Here is a 21,597-nt window from a genome sequence, read left to right as displayed (position 1 = left end):
CATGTACACCACTGCCGTGGCGTTGTCTGACTGAACTCGGACTGGGCGTCCTGCTGGCAAGTGCTGAAAACGCTGCAGTGCCAACCGCACCGCTCGAATCTCCAAAAGGTTGATCGGAAGACGAGCCTCCTGAGGCGACCATTGCCCCTGGGCCGTGTGATGCCGGAAGATTGCCCCCAAGCCGAAAAGACCTGCATCGGTCGTGATCACCAACCAATGATCTGGGGGAAAAGGCTTCCCCTGACGAAGAGAGGAGTCGTGTGTCCACCATTGAAGCGCCCGTCGAACCTGAGAGGGCAACCTGCACTGATGATCAAGGGAGAACGAACTCACGTCCCAAGCCGCTAAGAGAGCATGCTGCAGGGGACGGAGATGAAATTGAGCAAACGGAATTGCTTCCATCGCCGCCACCATCCTTCCTAGAACCCTCATCCCGAACCGGATAGTGTGAGGGCCCGGTTGTTGAAGACTTCGGACTCCCTGCCGGAGCGCCCGAGCCTTGTCCTGAGGGAGAATTACCAACCCTCGGGAAGTGTCGAAAATCATCCCCAGGAATAAAATCCTCTGAGCTGGGGTAAGGGAAGATTTCTTCCTGTTGATCAACCATCCTAGGCGAGATAGGGTATCCAGTGTGATGCTCACATTCTCTTTGCATGCCCGAAAGGACGGCCCCTTTACTAAGAGGTCGTCTAAGTACGGCAAAACCACTATGCCCCGAGAATGTTGAACGGCCATGACGACCGCCATCACTTTCGTGAATATCCTGGGGGCCGTGGCCAACCCAAAAGGTAGGGCCACAAACTGAAAATGCCGGCCCTCGATTGCAAACCGAAGGAACCTTTTGATGTGGGGGAAAAATAGGGATGTGCAGGTAGGCATCCTGGACATCAATCGAGGCCAAATATTCTCCGTGCTCCATGGACGATATGACCGACCGGAGAGATTCCATGCGAAAACGCCTGACCCTGATGAACCTGTTCAGGAGCTTTAAGTCCAGAACCGGCCTTACTGTTCCGTCCTTCTTGGGGACTGTGAACAGATTGGAATAAAATCCTTGGGTCTTCTCGCACTCTGGTACAGGGACAATGACCCCGTTGCGCCGCAACACCTCGATGGCCCCTAGCAATGCCTCTGCCCGGGATTCCGTTTTGGGAAGCCGGGAAAGAAAAAATCGTCTTGGCGGATCTTTGACAAACTCTATTTTGTACCCGGAACACACTAATTCTGCCACCCATGCGTCGCGCTCCACCGCGACCCAGACGCGGCAGAACCTGCGCAGACGTCCGCCTACTCTGCTGTCCTCGGGTACTGGATGCCTCGAGTCATTTCGCTGAGGGCTTCTGGGACCTGGCCCCCCTTGATCTGGGCGGGCGGCCCCGCATCCTACCCAGCGGGTTGGTTCTATACGTGACCTGACGCTCCTTGTCTTGGTTATAGCGAGCTGGGGTGGAGGTACTGGCCGCTGCCATCCACTCGGGGGTGCGAAATGCTCGAAAGCGTGCCTGAGGTTGACGAAAAGGCGGCCTAGTCCTTTGCTGTGGAAGGAAGCTGCTTTTTCCCCCCGTAGCATCTGAAATGAGCTTATCTAATTTCTCCCCAAATAGCCGATTACCCTGAAAAGGCAGGGCAGTCAAAGACTTCTTATAAATAGAATCAGCTCGCCATAACCTTAACCACAAGGCTCTCCTAATGGCGATTGCATTTGCTGCCACTACAGCCGCGCCACTAGCCGCATCCAAGGATGCATTAATTAAATAGTCACCCGCCATCGCGATCTGACTTGCTATCTCCGCCACTTTCGTCGGCAAATCTCTATCCTGTAGGACCTTGTTTAAAGAATCTGACCATGACATCATGGCTTTGGCTACCCATGTTGCCGCAAAAGAAGGAAAGAGCGCTGATCCCGATGCTTCATACACCGAGCGAGCTAAACCTTCTATGAATCGATCCGTGGGGTCCTTAATGGAAGAACCGCTAGGTACTGACAACAAGGACCTTGAAGCTAGGAGTGACACTGGGGGATCCACTACCGGAGATTCCGCCCATTTTTTACAAAGTTCCGATGCGAACGGATATCTCGTTTCCAGCGTTTTTTGTCCTGAAAAACGTTTGTCTGGGCGTTCCCTATGCCGCTGCACTATATCCTCGAACTCAGGATGAGTGCTAAATACTCTATGTGGTCTCCTGGTCTACTTAAAGGATACCTTATGACCTGCGGTTAGGGAGACATCATCGTCAATACCCAGAGTCTGACTGCTTCAATAAGACTGTCTACCGTCTCCCCGGGGTATCCAGGTCCAAGGACTCTTCCCAGTCATCACCTGAACTCTGCTCGCTCCCAGAAAATGGTGACGGTGAGCGAGATGCCGCACTCACGGATGCTGAGGCACCTGGAGGGGCCAGGAGACGCCGTACGGGCTCTTTTCCTGTGCGTCTGCCTAGAGAGGGTGCGGCCCCTGCAGGCCGGAGGCTCTTGTGAGGTGGATGACCCCTCCCAACCAGGCGAGCCGTCATCTCTACCCCTATCCGGGGCCTGAAGGGTCTCAATCGCCTTCGTGAGCGAAACCATGGACCGAGAGAGTGATAACGCCCATTCTGGGGGATCCAGACCCCTGGGCTCTGTCACAGGGGAGGGCTCCTGGGCGCGTTCGGAGTCGCAGGCTTCACATAACTTAACAGTTTGCGCTCGTGGGAACATCACCCCACAGGAAACGCATGCGGCATAAAGGAACGTGTGCGTTTTTCCTTTCCCAGACATACTGCTGGCGTCAGCCCACACACAAAAAATCCCTTAAAGGTTTGGGGGGGGGGGGGGGTAGGCGGAGGGGGAGAAGGGTACTGTGTAGTGCCCTAGTGAGGCTCCGGGACGGGGTCGCACTTACCCGCTCCTGCGCGTCTCTCCCCGTGCTTCAGTACTCCTGGTAGGCTGCGATTCCTCTGTGATCGCGGCCTACCCTGCCTTGCCGCCGGGGCCTCAATTTAATCCGGCGCCCGCCCTGGAGATGGGGGGCGGCGCCGGAAATGACGTCACGCGTAGGGCGGCGCTTCCGCCCGCGGCCCAGGTCGAAGCCGCTGGCTAAATTTAGAAGCGGTCCGCCCGACCGCTACCCCGGCCGCCCGCCTCCCCATGCCCGGCTGACGACGGGCGGTGGCGCCGGAAATGACGTGCGCCCAGGGCGGCGCTTCCGCCCGCGGCCCAGGCCGAAGCCGCGGGCTAAATTTAGAAGCGGTCCACCCGACCGCTACCCCGGCCGCCCGCCTCCCCATGCCCGGCTGACAACGGGGGGCGGCGCCGGAGAAGACATGCTCCCAGTGCGGCGCTTCCGCCCGCGGCCCAGGCCGAAGCCGCGGGCTAAATTAGAGCCGGTCCGCCCACCTGGCACGCCAGCAGACCGCTATCTCGGCCATCCGGCTGCAGCTCCCCACAGTCTCCCGGACCGCGCCAATACCCGAAGAGAAGGCGCAGCAGGTTAGAGGAGCGGAGGGAAAGGTGGGTGGGTGAGCGGGGGGGGGGATAGGGGAAAGCGTACCTTTCCGAAAACGCTGCCCAGGGCCCTCCAATCGCTCCAGCACATACCTCTGTTTAAGACGGTGCAGGCACCCTAGCTCCGACCGCCTTGCCGGGGCGAGGAGAGGGACCGTCTGCCGCCATGCAGCACCGCCGTCACGCGTTGGTGGAGTCATGGGGCCGCACAGACTAGTCTTGTGCCTCAGTGCAAGCCCATGGTTTCAATACCTAGGGGTGGACAGGGCTAAGTCTGGCCTAATGTCCAACGTCGCGGGAGAGGGAACGTGGAGGGATACTCGCACGTGGTCGCCCGTTGCTGGTTTGGGGAAATCGGATCCTTTCAATAGGATGCGTTGCCCCTGTCTTAGCTTCATAAAACAAAAAACAAAGAAAAAAATAGATGTCTGTGGAAAAGTCCCAGATATGTCCCTCGGTGCGGGAAAGGATACGCGGAGGCGATACTCGACGCGTGCTCGCCCGTTGTTGGTTTGGGGAAATCGGACCCTTTCTATAGGATCCGTCGCCCCTGTCACATCTTCATGGTAAACTAGAAAAAAATAGTCTGGAGAGATCCAGACAGCGTGTGCCTCCATAAGACACTAAGCAAAAAACTGGTTTGGTTTCCGCCCACTATCGGGGCGATGGTGTATGCGGCGGAGGAGGAGCTAACTTGTTTTTTGTATGCCTAGTGTCAGCCTCCAGACGGCAGTAGCACACACCCCACAGTCTCTGTGTCCCCCAATGAGACGAAGGAGAAAAAAATCATATTTTTTCCACAAAAATGATCTTTTCACCCCCAATTTTTATTTTCCCAAGAATAACAGGACCCCAAAAGTTATTGTGCAATTTGTCCTGAGTACGCTGATACCCCATATATGGGGTAAATCACTATTTGGGCACATGACAGAGCTCGGAAGGGAAGCAGCGCCATTTAGCTTTTTTGGCTGGAATTGAGATAGGACGCCATGTCGCGTTTGGAAAGCCCCTGATGTGCAAAACAGTGGAAATCCCCCAATTCTAAAGGCCCTTTTACATTTAGCGATGCACCAGCGATCCGACCAGCGATCCGACTCGGTCAGGATCACTGGTGCATCGCTAAATGATCGCTAGTGAGCTTTCATACAGAAAGATCTCACAGCGATGCAGCAGCGACGCAGCACACGATACTCACCTTTCACACACAGCGATCCTGACGTCCTCCCGCCCGCCTCCACACGTCGCTCGTCGTCACAGCAGGAAGTCTCAGCAGGAAGCGCCCGACGAGAAATGGAGCCGGACATTCTCGCGCGATCAGCGATGGACAGCGGGGGAGCCGGTCAGAGGTAAGTATCACACATAGCGATATCGCTAGCAATATCGCTATAACGTCACAAAACCAGTGACGTTTTAGCGATATTGCTAGCGATATCGCTTAGTGTAAAACCCCCTTAACTCCAAACCTAACCCTAAGGCCGGAGTCCCAATGTTATTCTATGGTGCTGCTCCCATCATGCGTTTTTTTATCGGATCCGTTCCTCGGATGCTGCATGCTGCGATTGTCACCGATTTTCGGATCGGATTCGCCAATGCAAGTCTATGGATGCGATTAAAAATCGCAAAGAAAACGCACCACACGTGTGACTTAAATCGCAAGACTTCTCCAGGTCAACAGGAAAGAGCATCAGGCATTGGCATTGGATGTCAATTTGATGCTTAGATGCAAATAAAATCGGTTCCTCGCCGGAAAATGGGATGACAGACGGATCCCTGGACAAGAATTCTTTGTGCGATTTCGTACCGTTAAAATCGGACAGATTTTTTTTTATTCGTTGTGTGTGACTCCAGCCTAACCCTAGCCCTAGCCCTAACCCTAGCAGGAAAATGGAAATAAAAATTTTTTTTATTATTTTTCCCTAACTAAGTGGGTGATAACGGGGAGTTTGATTTACTATTTATGGCGGGTTTTTATTTTTGGCAGCTGTCACACACTAAAAGACGCTTTTTATTGTAAAAATAGTTTTTGCATCACCACATATTGAGAGCTATAATTTTTCCATATTTTGACCCACCGAGTCATGTGACGTCTTATTTTTTGCGGGACGAGTTGACGTTTTTATTGGTACCATTTTCGGGCACGTGACATTTTTTTGATCGCTTTTTATTCCGATTTTTGGGACGCAGAATGAACAAAAACCAGCGTTTCATGAATTTCTTTTAGGGGGTGCGTTTACACCGTTCCGCGTGCGGTAAAATAGATAAAGCGGTTTTATTCTTCGGGTCAGTATGGTTGCAGCGATACCTCATTTATGTCATTTTCTTATGTTTTGGTGCTTTTATGCAATGAAAACAATTTTATATAAAAAATAATTATTTTTGCATCGCTTTATTCTGCGAGCTATAACTTTTTTATTTTTTTGCTGATGACGCTGTGTTGTGGCTCGTTTTTTGCGGGACAAGATGACGTTTTCAGCGGTACCATGGCTATTTATATGCGTCTTTTTGATCATGCGTTATTGCACTTTTTGTTCGGCAGTATGATAATAAATCATACCATATATACTCGAATATAAGCCGAGATTTTCAGCCCGTTTTTTGGGGCTGAAAGTCCCCCTCTCGGCTTATATTCGAGTCATATACACCGGGGGGGTCGGAGGGGGAGGGGGGGCGGGGGTGTCAGGTCATACTTACCCGTCCTGACGCTGTCTCTTGAGCCCCCAGCTTCTCTGCGCTCTCTCTTCCTGCCTTCAGCGGTCACGTGGTACCGCTCATTAAAACTCATGAATATGCGCATATTCATGAGTTTTAATGAGCGGTATCACAAGACCGCTGAATGCAGGAAGAGAGAGCGCGGAGAAGCTGGGGGCTCAAGCGACAGCGTCAGGACGGGTAAGTATAGCGATACTCACCTGTCCTGCGTCCATGGCTGCTTGCAGCTGTCTGTCATTGGTCAGTGACTTCAGACAGCAGAGGGCGCGGTGACGTGATTAGTGCGCGCCGCGCCCCCTGCAGTCTGAACGTCACTGACCGATGACGTGGCAGATAGTGGTGAGCAGCCATGGACGCAGGACAGGTGAGTATCTGACACCCAGCGACGGAGAGGTGAGGTATGTCATTTTTTTTATTTTTACATGCAGAAGCACATGGGGGAATAATCTAAGGAGCTTCTTATGGGGGAACAATCTATGGAGCTTCTTATGGGGGCAGCATATGGGGGAACAATATGGAGCTTCTTATGGGGGCAGCATATGGGGGAATAATCTATGGAGCTTCTTATGGGGCAGTATATGGGGGAACAATCTATGGAGCTTCATCTGGGGACACCATATGGGGGAATAATCTCTGGAGCATTTCCCACCCTAGGCTTATACTCGAGTCAATACGTTTTCCCAGTTTTTTGTGGCAAAATTAGGGGGTCGGCTCATACTCGGGTCGGCTTATACTCGAGTATATACGGTAATTTTTTGCTTCGTTTTTTATTTATATTTTTTAAGGGGTTCGCTAAAGGGGTTAACTAATGGGACAGTTTTATAGGGTGGGTCATTACGGACGCGGCGATACCAAATATGTGTACTTTTATTGTTTGCTTTTTTTATTTTAAAAAAATGAATTTATTAGGGAATTTTTTATTTTTTTAAATTTTTACACTTTTTTTTAACTTTATTATAATGTCCCATGGGGGACATCACTGTCCTGTGACAGATCGCTGATCTGTCACATCACAGATTGCTGTGACAGATCAGCGATCTGTCACAGGCACTGCTGCAGGCTTCCTCATGCCTGCGCTTTGCGGGCATTGAGGAAGCCAGCTCCCTGCAGGCCCCCGAAGGTCCCAGTCGCCATCTTGGATCCGGGGACCTGCAGGGAAAGAGCCCCTCGCAGCAGCGCTGCACATTGCGCTGCTGTTGGGGTCGCAGGGAAGCATGGAGGGAGCCCCCTCCCTGCCGGTGCTTCCTTTAATCCCCGGTACACCGCTATCATGTTTGATCGCGGTGTGCCAGGGGTTAACGTGTCGGGGGCGGTCCGTGACCGTCCCTGACACATTGTGCCGGGTGTCAACTGTGATAATCAGCTGACACCTGGCCGCGATCAGCGGCGCTCACCACGTGAGCGCCGCTGTTCGCATTAGACGTACTATTCCGTCCTTGGGACTTAGGTCCCAGGTCACATAGACGGAATAGTACGTCCAATGTATGAAAAGGATTAAGGACCTTTCTGGCCTGATCATTAAGGGGTTAAGCTCATGTTATAAAAATGGTATACGACTCCTCTATATGTGTAAACTTGAAAAACATGAATCAAATTGAAAAAAAAATCGAAAAAGTCTTGTTAATATTAAAAATGAAGAATTTAATCCTGACCTTTTACTGGAATGCGAGTTTCCAAAGTAAAGAACCAAAACGTCGTACAATTCAGAAGTTTATGGCAAACCCCACCTCCCGCCTCTCAACAGAGGAGACATCACATTTTCAATTCCCTGTACTTTGTACTTTCAGTGAGTTAGTATTTACCCTTTTGAATAAATTGTAAAAGTGTGACGGTAATGCCGAGATGTTATGTGACTAAGGGTGAGTGCACACAGTGCGGATTCACCTGCAGATTTTTCAGCGCAGATTTGCAGGTAAAGTGACCTGCGGATTGGACAGCGGTTTTCCCCTGAGGTTTGACACCTGGACAATGGAACAGGTGTCAAACCGCAGCGGAATCCGCAGAAAGAATTGACATGCTGCGGAATTAAAACGGCAGCAAATCCGCGCAGAAAAATCCGCAGCATGTGCACAGCGGTTTTGAAATCCTATTGGCTAACATTGTACTGTACATTGCTTGCGGATCTGCTCCGGATCTGCAGGGCCAAATCCGCTGCGGATTCTGCTGCACATACCCTTAGGCTATCTGCGCACATTGCATATTTGCTTGCAGAAATTTCTGCAATGTTTCTATGTCTCTTGGCAGAAAAACGTAGCAGAAAATAAGCGCGTTTTGATGCGTTTTTTCATGCGATTTTGTAAATCCATAGAGCTAAATAAAGATATATTATATAAAAAAAAGAAATGTGATGTAATTTTCTTGTTCAACTTCTTTATTTTCATTCTCCTTTGAAGACCAAAATATCATTACATACCATGTTCAAATTTACTTTGTAATGTTTACACACACAAATACTCTTTGCTCTGACACTTATATTTAAGTCACATGCTGTCCATCTCCTTGTGAGCCTCCTTGAGATGGTTGTACTCCTTCATTGGAGTCCAGCTGTGTTTAATTAAACTGATAGGACTCAACTTGTAAAGGCACACACCTGTCTATATAAGATCTCACAGCTCACAGTGCAAGTCAGACCAAATGAGAATCATGAGGTCAAAGGAACTGGCCAAGGAGCTCAGAGACACACAGATCTGGCCAAGGTTACAAAAGAATTTCTGCAGTACTCACGGTTCCTAAGAACACAGTGGCCTCCATAATCCTTAAATGGAAGATGTTTGGGACCACCAGAAGTCTTCCTAGACCTGGCCGTCCAGCCAAACTGAGCAATCGTGGGAGAAGAGCCTTGGTGAGAGTGTGTTAGACGTCAAATTTCTGTCACTGCATAGCGAGAATCCCGAGCCTTACTTCCAGCGGTCTCCCATTCCTCTCCAGCCACAGAGGAGGTTGCTCAGCAGACTCATCAGTCCAGGAGCTCTGCCCAGACCAGCTCCGTGGGTTTTCTTGCTGCTGCCACCTCTGGCGCAGCTATGACAATACATGCTGCTCAGCAGTGAGATTCTCCAGGGACTAAGTCCCCATGTCGGACCACTGAGCATGCCCGTGGAGTGATCTCCCATTGGAGATCGAAGGTCACGTGCTTAGGTCCTGCTCCTGTTCGGATTGGCCCATCCGAGAAAACCAGGAAGGTCCCAGACGCTTGCAGCTATAAAAGGTTTGCACGGCCGCTCGGCCATGCGCTAGGATAAGACTACTTACAGACTATGTGGAGTGAGTGATGTATGCACGTATGAATGTCTCTGGTGAATGACTCATTAAGAAACCCCTACCTTTGGTATGCAAGTGTTGTGCAGCCTAGCCTGCTAGCGCCCAGGCTTAGGTGTAGGTAGAACAGAGGTTGAGTCAGGCATCAGTCCTCACCAGGGACTCGGCATGCCTCAGTGCACGTGCTCCATAGCCAGCGTCTATAGCGGCGGTCGCAGTAGCGACGCCGTGCGTTCAGTGGGCCTAGATGGACTCTAACCCCGTGTCCTTGGGGTAGAGCTCTGTGGCCGTACACTGTACGCTCTTTTGGCCGGGCTCTGTGAGCTTAACAGGCTCCGGCATCTACGTTCAGCGGTTGTGTGGCTCTGTGCATTAACAGAGTTCGCCCCTGTTCACATTGGGTGACGTAATCCACGTGTGACTGGTTTCACACCGCTTAATTCTTCCGCCATTACTTAGCAGCAGTGTACCACCTCTGCACGGTGGACCCCGGACTGCGAACGCACCTACTATTATTTTATAATTTGGTGCGTTCCGCCAGCCCTAACATAGAGGTAAAGAAGAACCCCAAGATAACTGTGGATGAGCTCCACAGATGCAGTAGGGAGATGGGAGAAAGTTCCACAAAGTCAGCTATTACTGCAGCCCTCCACCAGTTGGGCCTTTATGGCAGAGAAGCCTCTCCTCAGTGCCAGACATATGAAAGTCCACATAGAGTTTGATAAAAAAAACACATGAAGGACTCCCAGACTATGAGAAACAAGATTCTCTGGTCTGATGGGACGAAGATATAACTTTCTGGTGATAATTCTAAGCGGAATGTGTGGAGAAAACCAGGCACTGCTCATCACCTGCCCAAAACAATCCTAACAGTGAAACATGGTGGTGGAAGCATCATGCTATGGGGGTGTTTTTGAGCTGCAGGGGCAGGACGACTGGTTGCAATTGAAGGAAACATGAATGCGGCCAAGTACAGAGATATTCTGGATGAAAAACTCTTCCAGAGTGATCTGGACCTCAGACTTGGCCGAAGGTTCACCTTCCAACAAGACAAAAAAGGAGGAAACAGAGTATCTGGGGATGTCCATGGGTTCAAGACTTCAGGCAGTCATTGCCAACAAAGGGATTTCAACCAAGTACTAGAATTGAACATTTTATTTACAATTACAGTTGTGGCCAAAAGTATTGACACCCCTGCAATTCTGTGAGATAATACTCAGTTTCTTCCTGAAAATGATTGCAAACACAAATTCTTTGGTATTATCTTAATTTAATTTGTCTTAAATGAAAAAACACAAAAAGAATTGTCCTAAAGCCAAATTGAATATAATTCCACACCAAACATAAAAAAGAGGGTGGACAAAAGTATTGGCACTGTTCGAAAAATCATGTGATGCTTCTCTAATTTGTGTAATTAACAGCACCTGTAACTTACCTGTGGCACCTGACAGGTGTTGGCAATAACTAAATCACACTTGCAGCCAGTTGTGTTAGGAGTTAATTTTCTCCTTCACCTCTGATGTCTGATGAACTCCCTCTGCTGGTGAAAGGAGGTAGTGAAATTGATCTGGATGGGAAGAACCTGTCATCTGAACAAGTGGAGTGTGATTGGACATCCGGAATTTCTGAGTGGATATAAGGCAGCCGACGCCCTGCAGGGTTGCTGGTGTTTATGTTTGGTGTGGAATTATATTCAATTTGGCTTTAGGACAATTCTTTTTGTGTTTTTTTTCATTTAAGGCAAATTAAATGAAGATAATAATACCAAAGAATTTGTGTTTGCAATCATTTTCAGGAAGAAACTGAGTATAATCTGACAGATTTGCAGGGGTGTCAATACTTTTGGCCACAACTGTATTTAATCTGTCCAATTACTTTTGGTCCCTTTAAAAACAGGGTGGCACATGTTAAGGAGCTGAAACTCCTAAACCCTTCATCCAGTTTTAATGTGGACACCCTCAAATGAAAGCTGAAAGTTATTAGGGAATTTGTGCCTTTTTTGTTTAGTTTTTGGTGCGTTTTCCTTTTTTTTTAATTTGTGCCTAATTCTTCTTTTATTTTGTGCCTTTTCTAAAGTCTAATTACATGTGGGTTTTTTTTTTTAATAATTGTCATTGTGGACGGATTTTGGGGTTTCCAGATGTTTTCGGCTGAAAAAGACGCACTTTGTTACCATCTTTTCAGTTAGTCATTAAAAGGTATCAACTACTGAGCACTCTCAAATCTTTATATTTTTGAGATGTTTTCAGCGCTGAGATCTCATCTCCCAAGATCGTGGTGCCAAGATCTCCATCTGTGCACACCCCGGCAGCCATTTTCCCGGAGTCCTCCACACAGTAAACCATGTAAGTGCGGGGGCTCTGTGCTTTTACAATACGTCAGCAGAACCCCCGCACCACCGACGCACATTGGAACACCCCTCATCCCAGCCTCGGCCTGCAGCAACGCGCCACTCTTGCCTCCTTCAGCAGCGACCCTGGGACCCTGCTCCACCGCAGCCGGTAAGGTATATCCGCATTATAAGACGCACCGCCATTTTCCCCAAAAATTTTGGGGGAAAAAAGTGCGTCTTATAATCCGAAAAATACGGTAACTGGGAACATTTAATTTTTTTGGTATCCTGGAAACAAATGCGGTGATACTAATTACAAGATTCCTAAAAATACATTTGTTTTAAAACTGGATGAATAACTATGATTTAGAGACAAATCCAGGACAATCTGGGCCTGGTTTATTATTGCATTTGCACAGTTTTCTGCCTAGTTTTTGGTGGTGTTTTGACAGTTTTTAAATTTTTGCTTACTTGCTACACCACTTCAGCATTTTTTTTTATTTCACAGTTGGAGTGGTATCACTAATCTGTTTTTCATGCCCCTAGCAATCTACTTACCACTCACTGTCTTAAGTTAAGTTGCACCACTCCAGTGCTAAAATAAAAGAAAACTGCTGGAGTAGTGCTTTAACGGCTTAGTGACAGCCAATTTGGTACTTAAAGACCGGGCCAATTTTTACAATTCTGACCACTGTCACTTTATGAGGTTATAGCTATAGAATGCTTCAACGGATCCCACTGACTCTGAAAATGTTTTCTAGTGACATATTGTACTGCATGCTAGTGGTAAAAATTTCTTTGATATAACTTGCGTTTATTTATGAAAAAAAAAAACAGAAATTTTGCAATATTCAAACTTTTAATTTTTGTGCCCTTAAATCAGAGAGTGGTGTCACATAAAATAGTTAATAAATAAGATTTACCATATGTCTACTTTACATCAGCACAATTTTGGAAACAATTGTTTTTTGTTATGGAGTTATAAGGGTTAAAAGTTGACCAGCAATTTCTCATTTTTCCAACAACATTTTCAAAACCAATTTTTTTTAGGGAGCACCTCACATTTGAAGGGAGTTTGGGGGCCTATATGACAGAAAATACCCAAAAGTGACACCATTCTAAAAACTGCACCACTCAAGGTGCGCAAAGCCACATTCAAGAAGTTTATTAAACCTTCAGGTGCTTCACGAGAACTAAAGCAATTTGGAAGGAAAATATGAACATTTTACTTTTTCACCAAAAATTTACTTTGGAACCAAACTTTTATTTTCACAAGGGTATCAGGAGAAAATGTACCACAAAATTTGTTGTGCAATCTCTCCTGAGTACGCCGATGTAGGGTAAAGCCACTGTTTGGGTGTATGGCAGGGCTCAGAAGAGTGGGAGCACCGTTTGACTTTTTGCACCCAAAATTGGCTGGAATCAATGGTGGGCGCCATGTCGCGTTTGGAGACCCCCTCATGTACCTAAACAGTGAAAATCCCCCAATTCTAACTCCAAACCTAACACAGCCCTAACCCCAACACACCCCAACCCTAACCATAATCCTAACCACAACCCTAACACCACAACCCTAACCCAGACATCACAACCTTAACCCTAGCTATAACCCTAACCCTAGCCCAACCCTAACCCTAGCTATAACCCCAACCATAACCCTAACCCTAGCTATAACCCCAACCCTAACCCTAGCTATAACCCCAACCATAACCCTAACCATAGCCCAAACCTAGCTATAACCCCAATTCTAGCCCCAACCCTAACCCTAGTTATAAGCCCAACTATAAGCCCAACCACAACCCTAATCCTACCCCTAATGGATAAACGGAAATAAATACACTTTTTATTTTATTATTTTTACCTAACTAAGGGGGTGATAAAGGGGGGTTTGATTTACAATTTTTTAATTTTTATCACTGTGACAGGGTCTATCACAGTGATCAAAATGAACCAACAGGATAAATCCCCTATTGTTACTGGGTGCCGGACGGCAGATCTCGGCGGGCGCACTGCGCATGCGCCCACCTATTTTTTCACAGAAAAAGACGCCAAGGGCCGGGGGACACAGCCAGAGGGCTCTGGGGGACATCACAGGTACCGTGGAGGCTTGGGGGACTCCATTTCTCTACCCTCTGATGTGCTACAATCACATCAGAGAGAGAAATAAATGGGAAATCTGACTTTTTTATTTTTTTGTTGCAGTCGCCGTTATTCACGGAGGTTGGTAAAAACTGACCCGAATCATGTTCTCCAGGATCTCTGCTACACCCGGTAACCTAGACTCCGGAAAAATTTCGACACTGGGGGGCACTATACACTTATTTCTCAGCGCTGTTAAAAAGCGTCACAGAGGAATAAGTACCCTTAACTGTTGCCGTTAAAAGGCGCATCGGCGGTCATTAAGGGGTTAATGTAAAGTTGAGGCTTACAGACAGAAATATTAAAGATACAGCTAATAAAAAACCCCACTGATCCCGAATCACAGCGATTACCTGTGTCATAGCCGATATGGAGCGTCCATATGTTGTGCTGAACATTCATAGGGCAAGGGATGAGGAAAGCACAGACAAGCACCATCACCATCGAGACGACAACAGTCAGAAGAAAAACTGTGGTCCGCACATATGACATTAAAGATGACGGTGGCTTTAGCTCTGGATCCAGGGATCCCGCGGTAGACATCCCATCCTGTTTACTGTCTACTGGTCGCTGCTGGACCCTCTTAGATATTCTTTCGACGTCAGAGTCACGATCCTGGGACGCACCTCGATTGCCCTTCCCATTCTGAACTCCATTTTGCTGGATGTTAATGACGAGGTCATCTTCACTTTCATCACTATCAGCCTGTGTAAGAGGATCGTATTCCCTGGGGTCATGAGACTTCTTCCCTGAAAAACAGAAGGTATTAATGACTCACATTATACCACCAACTTCTACCGATAGTCCCCATTCCTGGATGCTCACTCAATTTTTGCAACCAAGACATGGAGAGAAGATTTTGCCTTGTTTCCTCTCTAAATCATGTGTCATCCAGCAGTCCAAACATAATGACTTACACAAAGCATAGAATACTTTCAGCACAAGAGCAGCAGGAGCTAGGGAAAGCACAGTAACCCTAATAATCCAGTACACCCTTGCTATGACTGCCTAGCACAAGCCAAACTGCTTTTACTTCCACAAGGTCACATGTATTATATTGAAGTTTTAAGTTTTGTTTTGTTAACAGTAAAACGTGAGTTATCTCCGATAGCCCTCAGAAACCCCCTTATATTCAATATGCCTTCCACCCCTCAGATGCCAGTCAATACTCTTTTAACAGAAAAAAGGGGGTACTCTCTGTAAGAGCATTGATGTCCCTGTAATCCAATCCTTGGCCATTGACTCAAAACTATTGGTCTCTGTCAAAGGCTGGACCTAATAGAAAACCTTATACTCTGCAAAAAGAAATATTGCAATATGGTATTAAAATGATCAATGATCCCACAGTAGATAAGTTCTGTTGGTTTGTTTGTATTCCCAATTTGTATTTTTGATGGAAAAGGGCCCCGCAAAAAAACTCTAAAACTCACCTCCAACCCCGCTGCCAGCCATCTGGATCTCTTTTTTGCGCCATAGCAGGGCACATCTCTGGCTTCTTCACTATAGGCCAGGACTTCTGGCCACATCCAGGCCTCGGAGGTCACTGTGCATCAGAACGTCACAACATTGTGACCTTAGAACACACAGTGACCTTTGAAGTCTGGACATGGCCAGAACTTGGTCTATACTGAAGAGGCCAGAGAGGTGATGCATGACGATGGAGAGAAGAAGAACGGACGATAGGCAGCTATCAGCCGAGAGGTGAGTATTATTTTTTTGACAATACTTGTCTAATTGGTCACCTTTCCGGCCACCCGCTGCCTGCCATCTGGTCCTCTCTCTCTAGCATCACACGCTGCATCTCTTTACTTTAGGCCAGGACTTCCGAATGTGTCCAGGTCTCGGAGGTCACTGTGTGTCGTTAAGTCTCAGCACCCGTCTTGATATCACAATCTTACAACTCCCGAGGCCTGGATGCAGCGGGAAGTCTTGGACCAGTGACTAGTGAAAAGGTCGGAAACGCGAAGCTCAACAGCGAAAAGAAGGGAACTGGACAGCAGGCAGCGGGATGGCCGGAGATGTTAGCAATTAGGAATTTTTTTTCCCAACATCTTACATTCATAACTACCAAGTTGTAACCAAGTTAGATGTTCGTAAGTGAGGGACTACCTGTTTTTGTCAAATGAACTCATTAGATATTCTGCACTGTGAACACAACCAAAAAAGCAGTTCTTGGTTTATTCTACATCTACAAAACAGAAGAAAAGCGTGAGCAATAAATCATAGGTACCCCAAACCAGTATCAATAAATACTACAAGGCGACACATGAAAGAACAAAGTAACAATAAGAAAAGTGGTTTTACAATGGAAAATAGTAAACCATAAAAAACTAATTTACATAAATATTTGCACAAAAATATAACATGGTATCACCGTAATCATAATGACATTAGAATAAAAATAATACTTTTACTACACAATAAACATATAAAATGAAACTGTTTAAAATTAATGGCCACATTAATGTATATTTTGCAGGTTAACTTGATTTAGTATCCGTCTATTTGTACATGATTGGCTGGTGTGGCGCCATGTTATCTCTCATGATGCAGGTCCTGCACACAAGCAGATAAACTGCTCCAAGTAACGCTATGAGAAGTTGATTAGTGATCTTTTGCTTTCATTTTCACTCAATTTTGAGCCTGCATTCACACGTTGTGGCCGCAATTAATTTTCATGCCTTGACTGTAGAAAAACAGTATTATTTGCTGCGATTTTCAAAAAAAAAAATCGCCGAGGCTGCAGCCTAATGTAGTTTTATACGGTCGTCCATATACAGTGGGGGAAATAATTATTTGATCCCTTGCTGATTTTGTAAGTTTGACATGAACAGTCTATAATTTTAAAGGGAATCTGTCACCCAGTGGCGGATTAAGTGGACTATGGGCCCGGGGCTGTTCATAAAACCTGGGCCCCTGTACCCCCCTTCCCACCTGAGCGCTGCGGTCCCCGTGCGGGAATTGACAGCCGTACGGACCGCAGCACTTGGTTTGCTGCGGGTCCATACGGAAAACCCGCCACCATTCCACCACGTGTGGACATGGCCTAAAAAGACGTTGCACATAAGCTGTAGGCCTACGGCCAATACGCACAAAATCGCCCAACGTGATCCTGGCCATAGGGGATCCACTTTAATGTCCCCACTTTAATTTGAAGTCCCCTTACTTCATCCATTGCAGTCCCATCACCCACTCACTTCATCTGCAATGCCGCTTCATCATTTGCAGCCCCTTATCCCCCCTTCCATTTTATCATGTGCAGTCCCCTTCCCCCCCAACTTCATGTGCAGCCCCACTCCCCCATCATCATGTGCAGTTAATTTTACCCCCACATCATGTGCAGTCCCCCTTACCCCCAATTCATCATGTGCAGTCCCCATTACTCCCAATTCATCATGTGCAGTCCCTCTTACCCCCAATTCATCATGTTCAGTCCCACTTACCCCTTAATTCATCATGTGCAGTTCCCCTTACCCCCAATTCATCATGTGCAGTCCCACTTACCCCTTAATTCATCATGTGCAGTCCCACTTACCCCTCAATTCATCATGTGCAGTCCCACTTACCCCTTAATTCATCATGTGCAGTCCCCCTTATCCCCCACTTCATCATGTGCAGCCCCACTTATCCCCCACTTCATCATGTGCAGCCCCACTCACCCCCCTTCATCATGTGCAGCCCCACTCACCCCCCTTCATCATGTGCAGCCCCACTCACCCCCCTTCATCATGTGCAGCCCCACTCATCCCCCCTTCATCATGTGCAGCCCCACTCATCCCCCCTTCATCCTGTGAAGCCCCCACTCACCCCCTTCATCATATACAGCCCCCAGTCACCCCCCCGTCATCATACACAGCCCCCAGTCACCCCCCCGTCATCATATACAGCCCCCAGTCACCCCTCCGTCATCATATACAGGCCCCAGTCACCCACCCCCTTCATCATATACAGGCCCCAGTCACCCCCCCTTCATTGTGTACAGCCCCACTCACCCCCTCCCCCATTTAATTCATTTTATAAATAAAAAAAAAAAAAAAAGTTCCCCATACTTACCTCACAGCCGGCTTGCTCCCCAGCAGCGCCTCTGCTTTCAGCATCCGGGACATGTCGGCGCGTGCACGATGACGTCATCGCGCACGCCCGACATCTGACCCGGAAGTACAGCCGGAGCTGAGCAGCCGTCAAGGTGACGGCCGTGCACAGCTCCCGGCCCCTCATAGAATGTGACGCGGGCGGCTGTCTGCTGCCGGCGGCGTCACAGCACAGGGCACGGCCGGCCCTGTACAGGTGCTGGGGGAGCGGTCCGGGGGGCATTTGCCTCTCTGCCACCCGGCCCAGCCCGCCCCTGCCCCTGGGCCCAGCCCGCCCCTGCCCCTGGGCCCCCAAAAAACCTTGGGCCCGGGGCGTCCGCCCCATCCACCCCTATTAAGATCCGCCATTGCTGTCACCCCATTTTCGACCTATAATAATCTTTATTTTTTATTTTTATATAGCGCTAACATATTCCGCAGCGCTTTACAGTTTGCACACATTATCATCACTGTCTCCGATGGGGCTCACAATCTAAATTCCCTATCAGTATGTCTTTAGAGTGTGGGAGGAAACTGGAGTGCCCGGAGGAAACCCACGCAAACACGGGGAGAACACACAAACTCCTTGCAGATGTTGTCCTAACCACTGAGCCACCGTGCTGCCCACCTATAAGATGCGGCCACCGCAATCAGGGGCTTATCTCCAGCATTCTGTAATGCTGTAGATAAGCCCCCGATGTAACCTCAAAGATAAGAAAAACGAGTTAGATTATACTTATCGAGGAGCGGGTGCGGTGGGTGTCGTGGTCTGGATCCGGCGCCTACCATCTTCTAGAGATGACGTCCTCTTCCTTACTTCTGCCGTGGCTCCTGCGCAGGCGTAATTTATCTGCCCTGTTGAGGGCAGAGTAAAGTACGGCAGTGGGCAGGCGCCGGGAAAGGCCTGAGAGGTCCAGCGCCTGCGCACTGCAGTACTCTGCTCTGCCCTCAACAGGGCAAAGAAAGTACGCCTGCGCAGGAGCCGCAGCAGAAGTAAGGAGGAGGACGTCATCTCTAGAAGATGGGAGGCGCTGGACCGCAACACCCATCGGACCGGACCCCCGGGTGAGTATAATATAACTCGTTTTTTTTATCTTTCAGGTTACATCAGGGGCTTATCTACAGCATTACATAATGCTGTAGATAAGCCCCTGATGGCGGTGGCCGCAGCTCATGGAGCCAAAATGGGGTGACAGATTCCCTCTAAGGGTAGGTTAATTTTAATATTGAGAGATAGAATATCAAAAATAAAATCCAGAAAATCACATTGTATAAATTATATAAATTTATTTGCATTTTGTAGTGAGAAATAAGTATTTGATCCCTTTGGCAAACAAGACTTAATACTTGGTGGCAAAACCCTTGTTGGCAAGCACAGCAGTCAGACGGTTTTGTAGTTGATGATGAGCTTTGCGCACATGTCAGGAGGAATTTTGGTCCACTCTTCTTTTCAGATCATCTCTAAATCATTAAGATTTTGAGGCTAATAGCAGCTGATGGGTGGGGCGCCAATCTGATATTGATGGCCGATCCTATAAATACAACATCACTATCATCCACTAATAATGTGCGCAGTTTATACAGTGAAATCCAGTGACATTTCTGCTTTCATTTTTCCAAAAATACAAAATCTGTGATGAACACAAATTTAGTCACTTGTTCAAAATAATTTAGTTTTCCCTATTTCCCTTTCCCAGGACTATATTGATATAACCACCCTTTAAAGGGGTTGTCCATCCTTAGGCTGTAGGTCTGCAGCCACTCTATGTGACTTCAGACTTGTCAATGCTTACATCACACGCTCGGCTCGCTGTGAAGATTCGCCGGTGGCAGACATGTGACTGCCAGTATGTGATTTGCATACATGTGCTCAAGGGATGACTAGCTGGGCGCAACCTCACTCAATTGTATTGTGAGAGGCTAGACAGTCTAGTCAGAATGTGGCCAAAAAAAGGGCCGTCACCACCTGGCGCACCTGGGCAAGTGCTGGGCCCTGGACAAATAGGGGACCCTCTCAATGTCATGGACATCAGCAAGCATGGGGCCCGTGAGTCGGGGGAGCCCAGTGGCAATGCTGGCACTGGACCCCCCCTCAAATACTCACCTCTCCCGTTCCCCACAGCTCCATTGTCTTCAGCGTCGCCGTCTTCTGACTCTCTGTGATGTCTAAGGGCATAGGACACGATGACATCACTACATTATTCCCTCTGCCAAACAATGCAGAGTGTCAGTAGTTGCAGAGGAGACCAGATATGCAGGGAATGGGAGAGGTGAGTATTTGATTTTTTTAATGTATGGAACATTACATGAGGCCCATTATACTGTATGGACCAATATATGGGGCCATTATACTATATGAAGTAATATAAGGGGTCCATTATACTGTATAATGAAATATATGGAGCCCATTATACTGTATGGAGCAACACGTGGAGCTCATTATCCTGTATGGAGCATTATATGGGGCCATTATATACTGTATGAAGCAATACCTGGGGCATTATACTGTATGGAGCAATACATGGGGCCCATAATTCTCTATGGAAGACTATGTAGTGGTGCTCATAATACTGTGTGAAGGACTACAGTATGTGATACCTTTAATGTATGCAGGACTATCTGGTGCCTATAATACTGTATGGAGGACCATGTGGTGCCCATAATACTGCATGGAGGACTATGTGGTGTTCATGATACTGTATGGAGGACTATGTGGTGCCCATAATACTGTATGGAGGACTATGTGGTGCCCATAATACTGTATGGAGGACTATGTGGTGCCCATAATACTGTATGGAGGACTATGTGGTGCCCATAATACTTTATGGAGGACTATACTGTCCAGTCTAAAATGAAATCTTTTGAATCCCCCCCAGGGCAAACACTGTGCACTGTGAGGATTCTCCGGTTTCTGAGTTATTGCAGAATTTACAATAGATATCACTCATTTAGCGTAAGAAGTGAAATCTTTGGCATTGTATACCTATATTTCTTATCTGTGCATCATGAATTGTGGTGTGTGTTAAAGGGCACACTGAGATTTTTTCGTCCGGGGCCCACGAAAACCTGGAGTCAGCCCCGGCCGTAAGTAAGCCTTATAAATCATTGCTGGTGGGCAGCACATCCGCTTGTGTAAACAGATGTGCTGCTGACATTAATACTGAGGAGGTATGAGAGACCACCAAACCCCTTTGTGATCATTAGTGAAAGATAAAGAGCTCCAGGCAGCTCCCTAGATGGCGGATCGCTGCCCACTGCATGCAGTGTATCTGCCTGTGAACAGGAGGTTACAGTGGAAACTACCAGGCTGCGGATGTTACACTGAGCGCCTCTCAGCTCTGTCTGGCAGTAATACTGTATCTATTCAAGGGATTAATCATTTTCTCCAGATTTCACAAAGTCCAGCACAGATAGCTGCCTTTACATCTGAAGACATAAAAGCACCAACTGTGCACATCAAATACATACCTCCGCCTGCTCTGGAAAATACTAACCAGAAAAAGCTGCTCCAAAAACCACACTTTCATAAATTACTGAAGATAAAGTTGATTCTCCACACTTCCTACTCTAGAGATGATGTATGTAGACAGCACTGCTGGGGCCAG

The 21,597-nt window shown here is 47.7% G+C and overlaps 1 protein-coding gene across 3 annotated transcripts in view; it reads right to left on the bottom strand.

Annotated features, from left to right (window-relative positions):
* FAM234B (family with sequence similarity 234 member B) overlaps nucleotides 1-21,597 on the bottom strand; it is a 117,198-nt gene that overhangs the window by 24,465 nt on the left and 71,136 nt on the right. For all 3 annotated transcript variants that reach the window (XM_073586660.1, XM_073586659.1, XM_073586658.1), the window contains one exon: nucleotides 14,276-14,671. In XM_073586660.1, the coding sequence (XP_073442761.1) occupies nucleotides 14,276-14,671 (396 nt within the window). The remainder of the gene's footprint in view (nucleotides 1-14,275; nucleotides 14,672-21,597) is intronic.

This window comes from Dendrobates tinctorius, unplaced genomic scaffold (genome assembly GCF_039654945.1).
Source record: "Dendrobates tinctorius isolate UK_male_01 unplaced genomic scaffold, ASM3965494v1 ptg000094l, whole genome shotgun sequence".
Lineage (NCBI taxonomy): Eukaryota > Metazoa > Chordata > Amphibia > Anura > Dendrobatidae > Dendrobates > Dendrobates tinctorius.
Note: the sequence above shows the minus strand (reverse complement) of the source record. Positions and strands in the feature narration are given on the sequence as shown.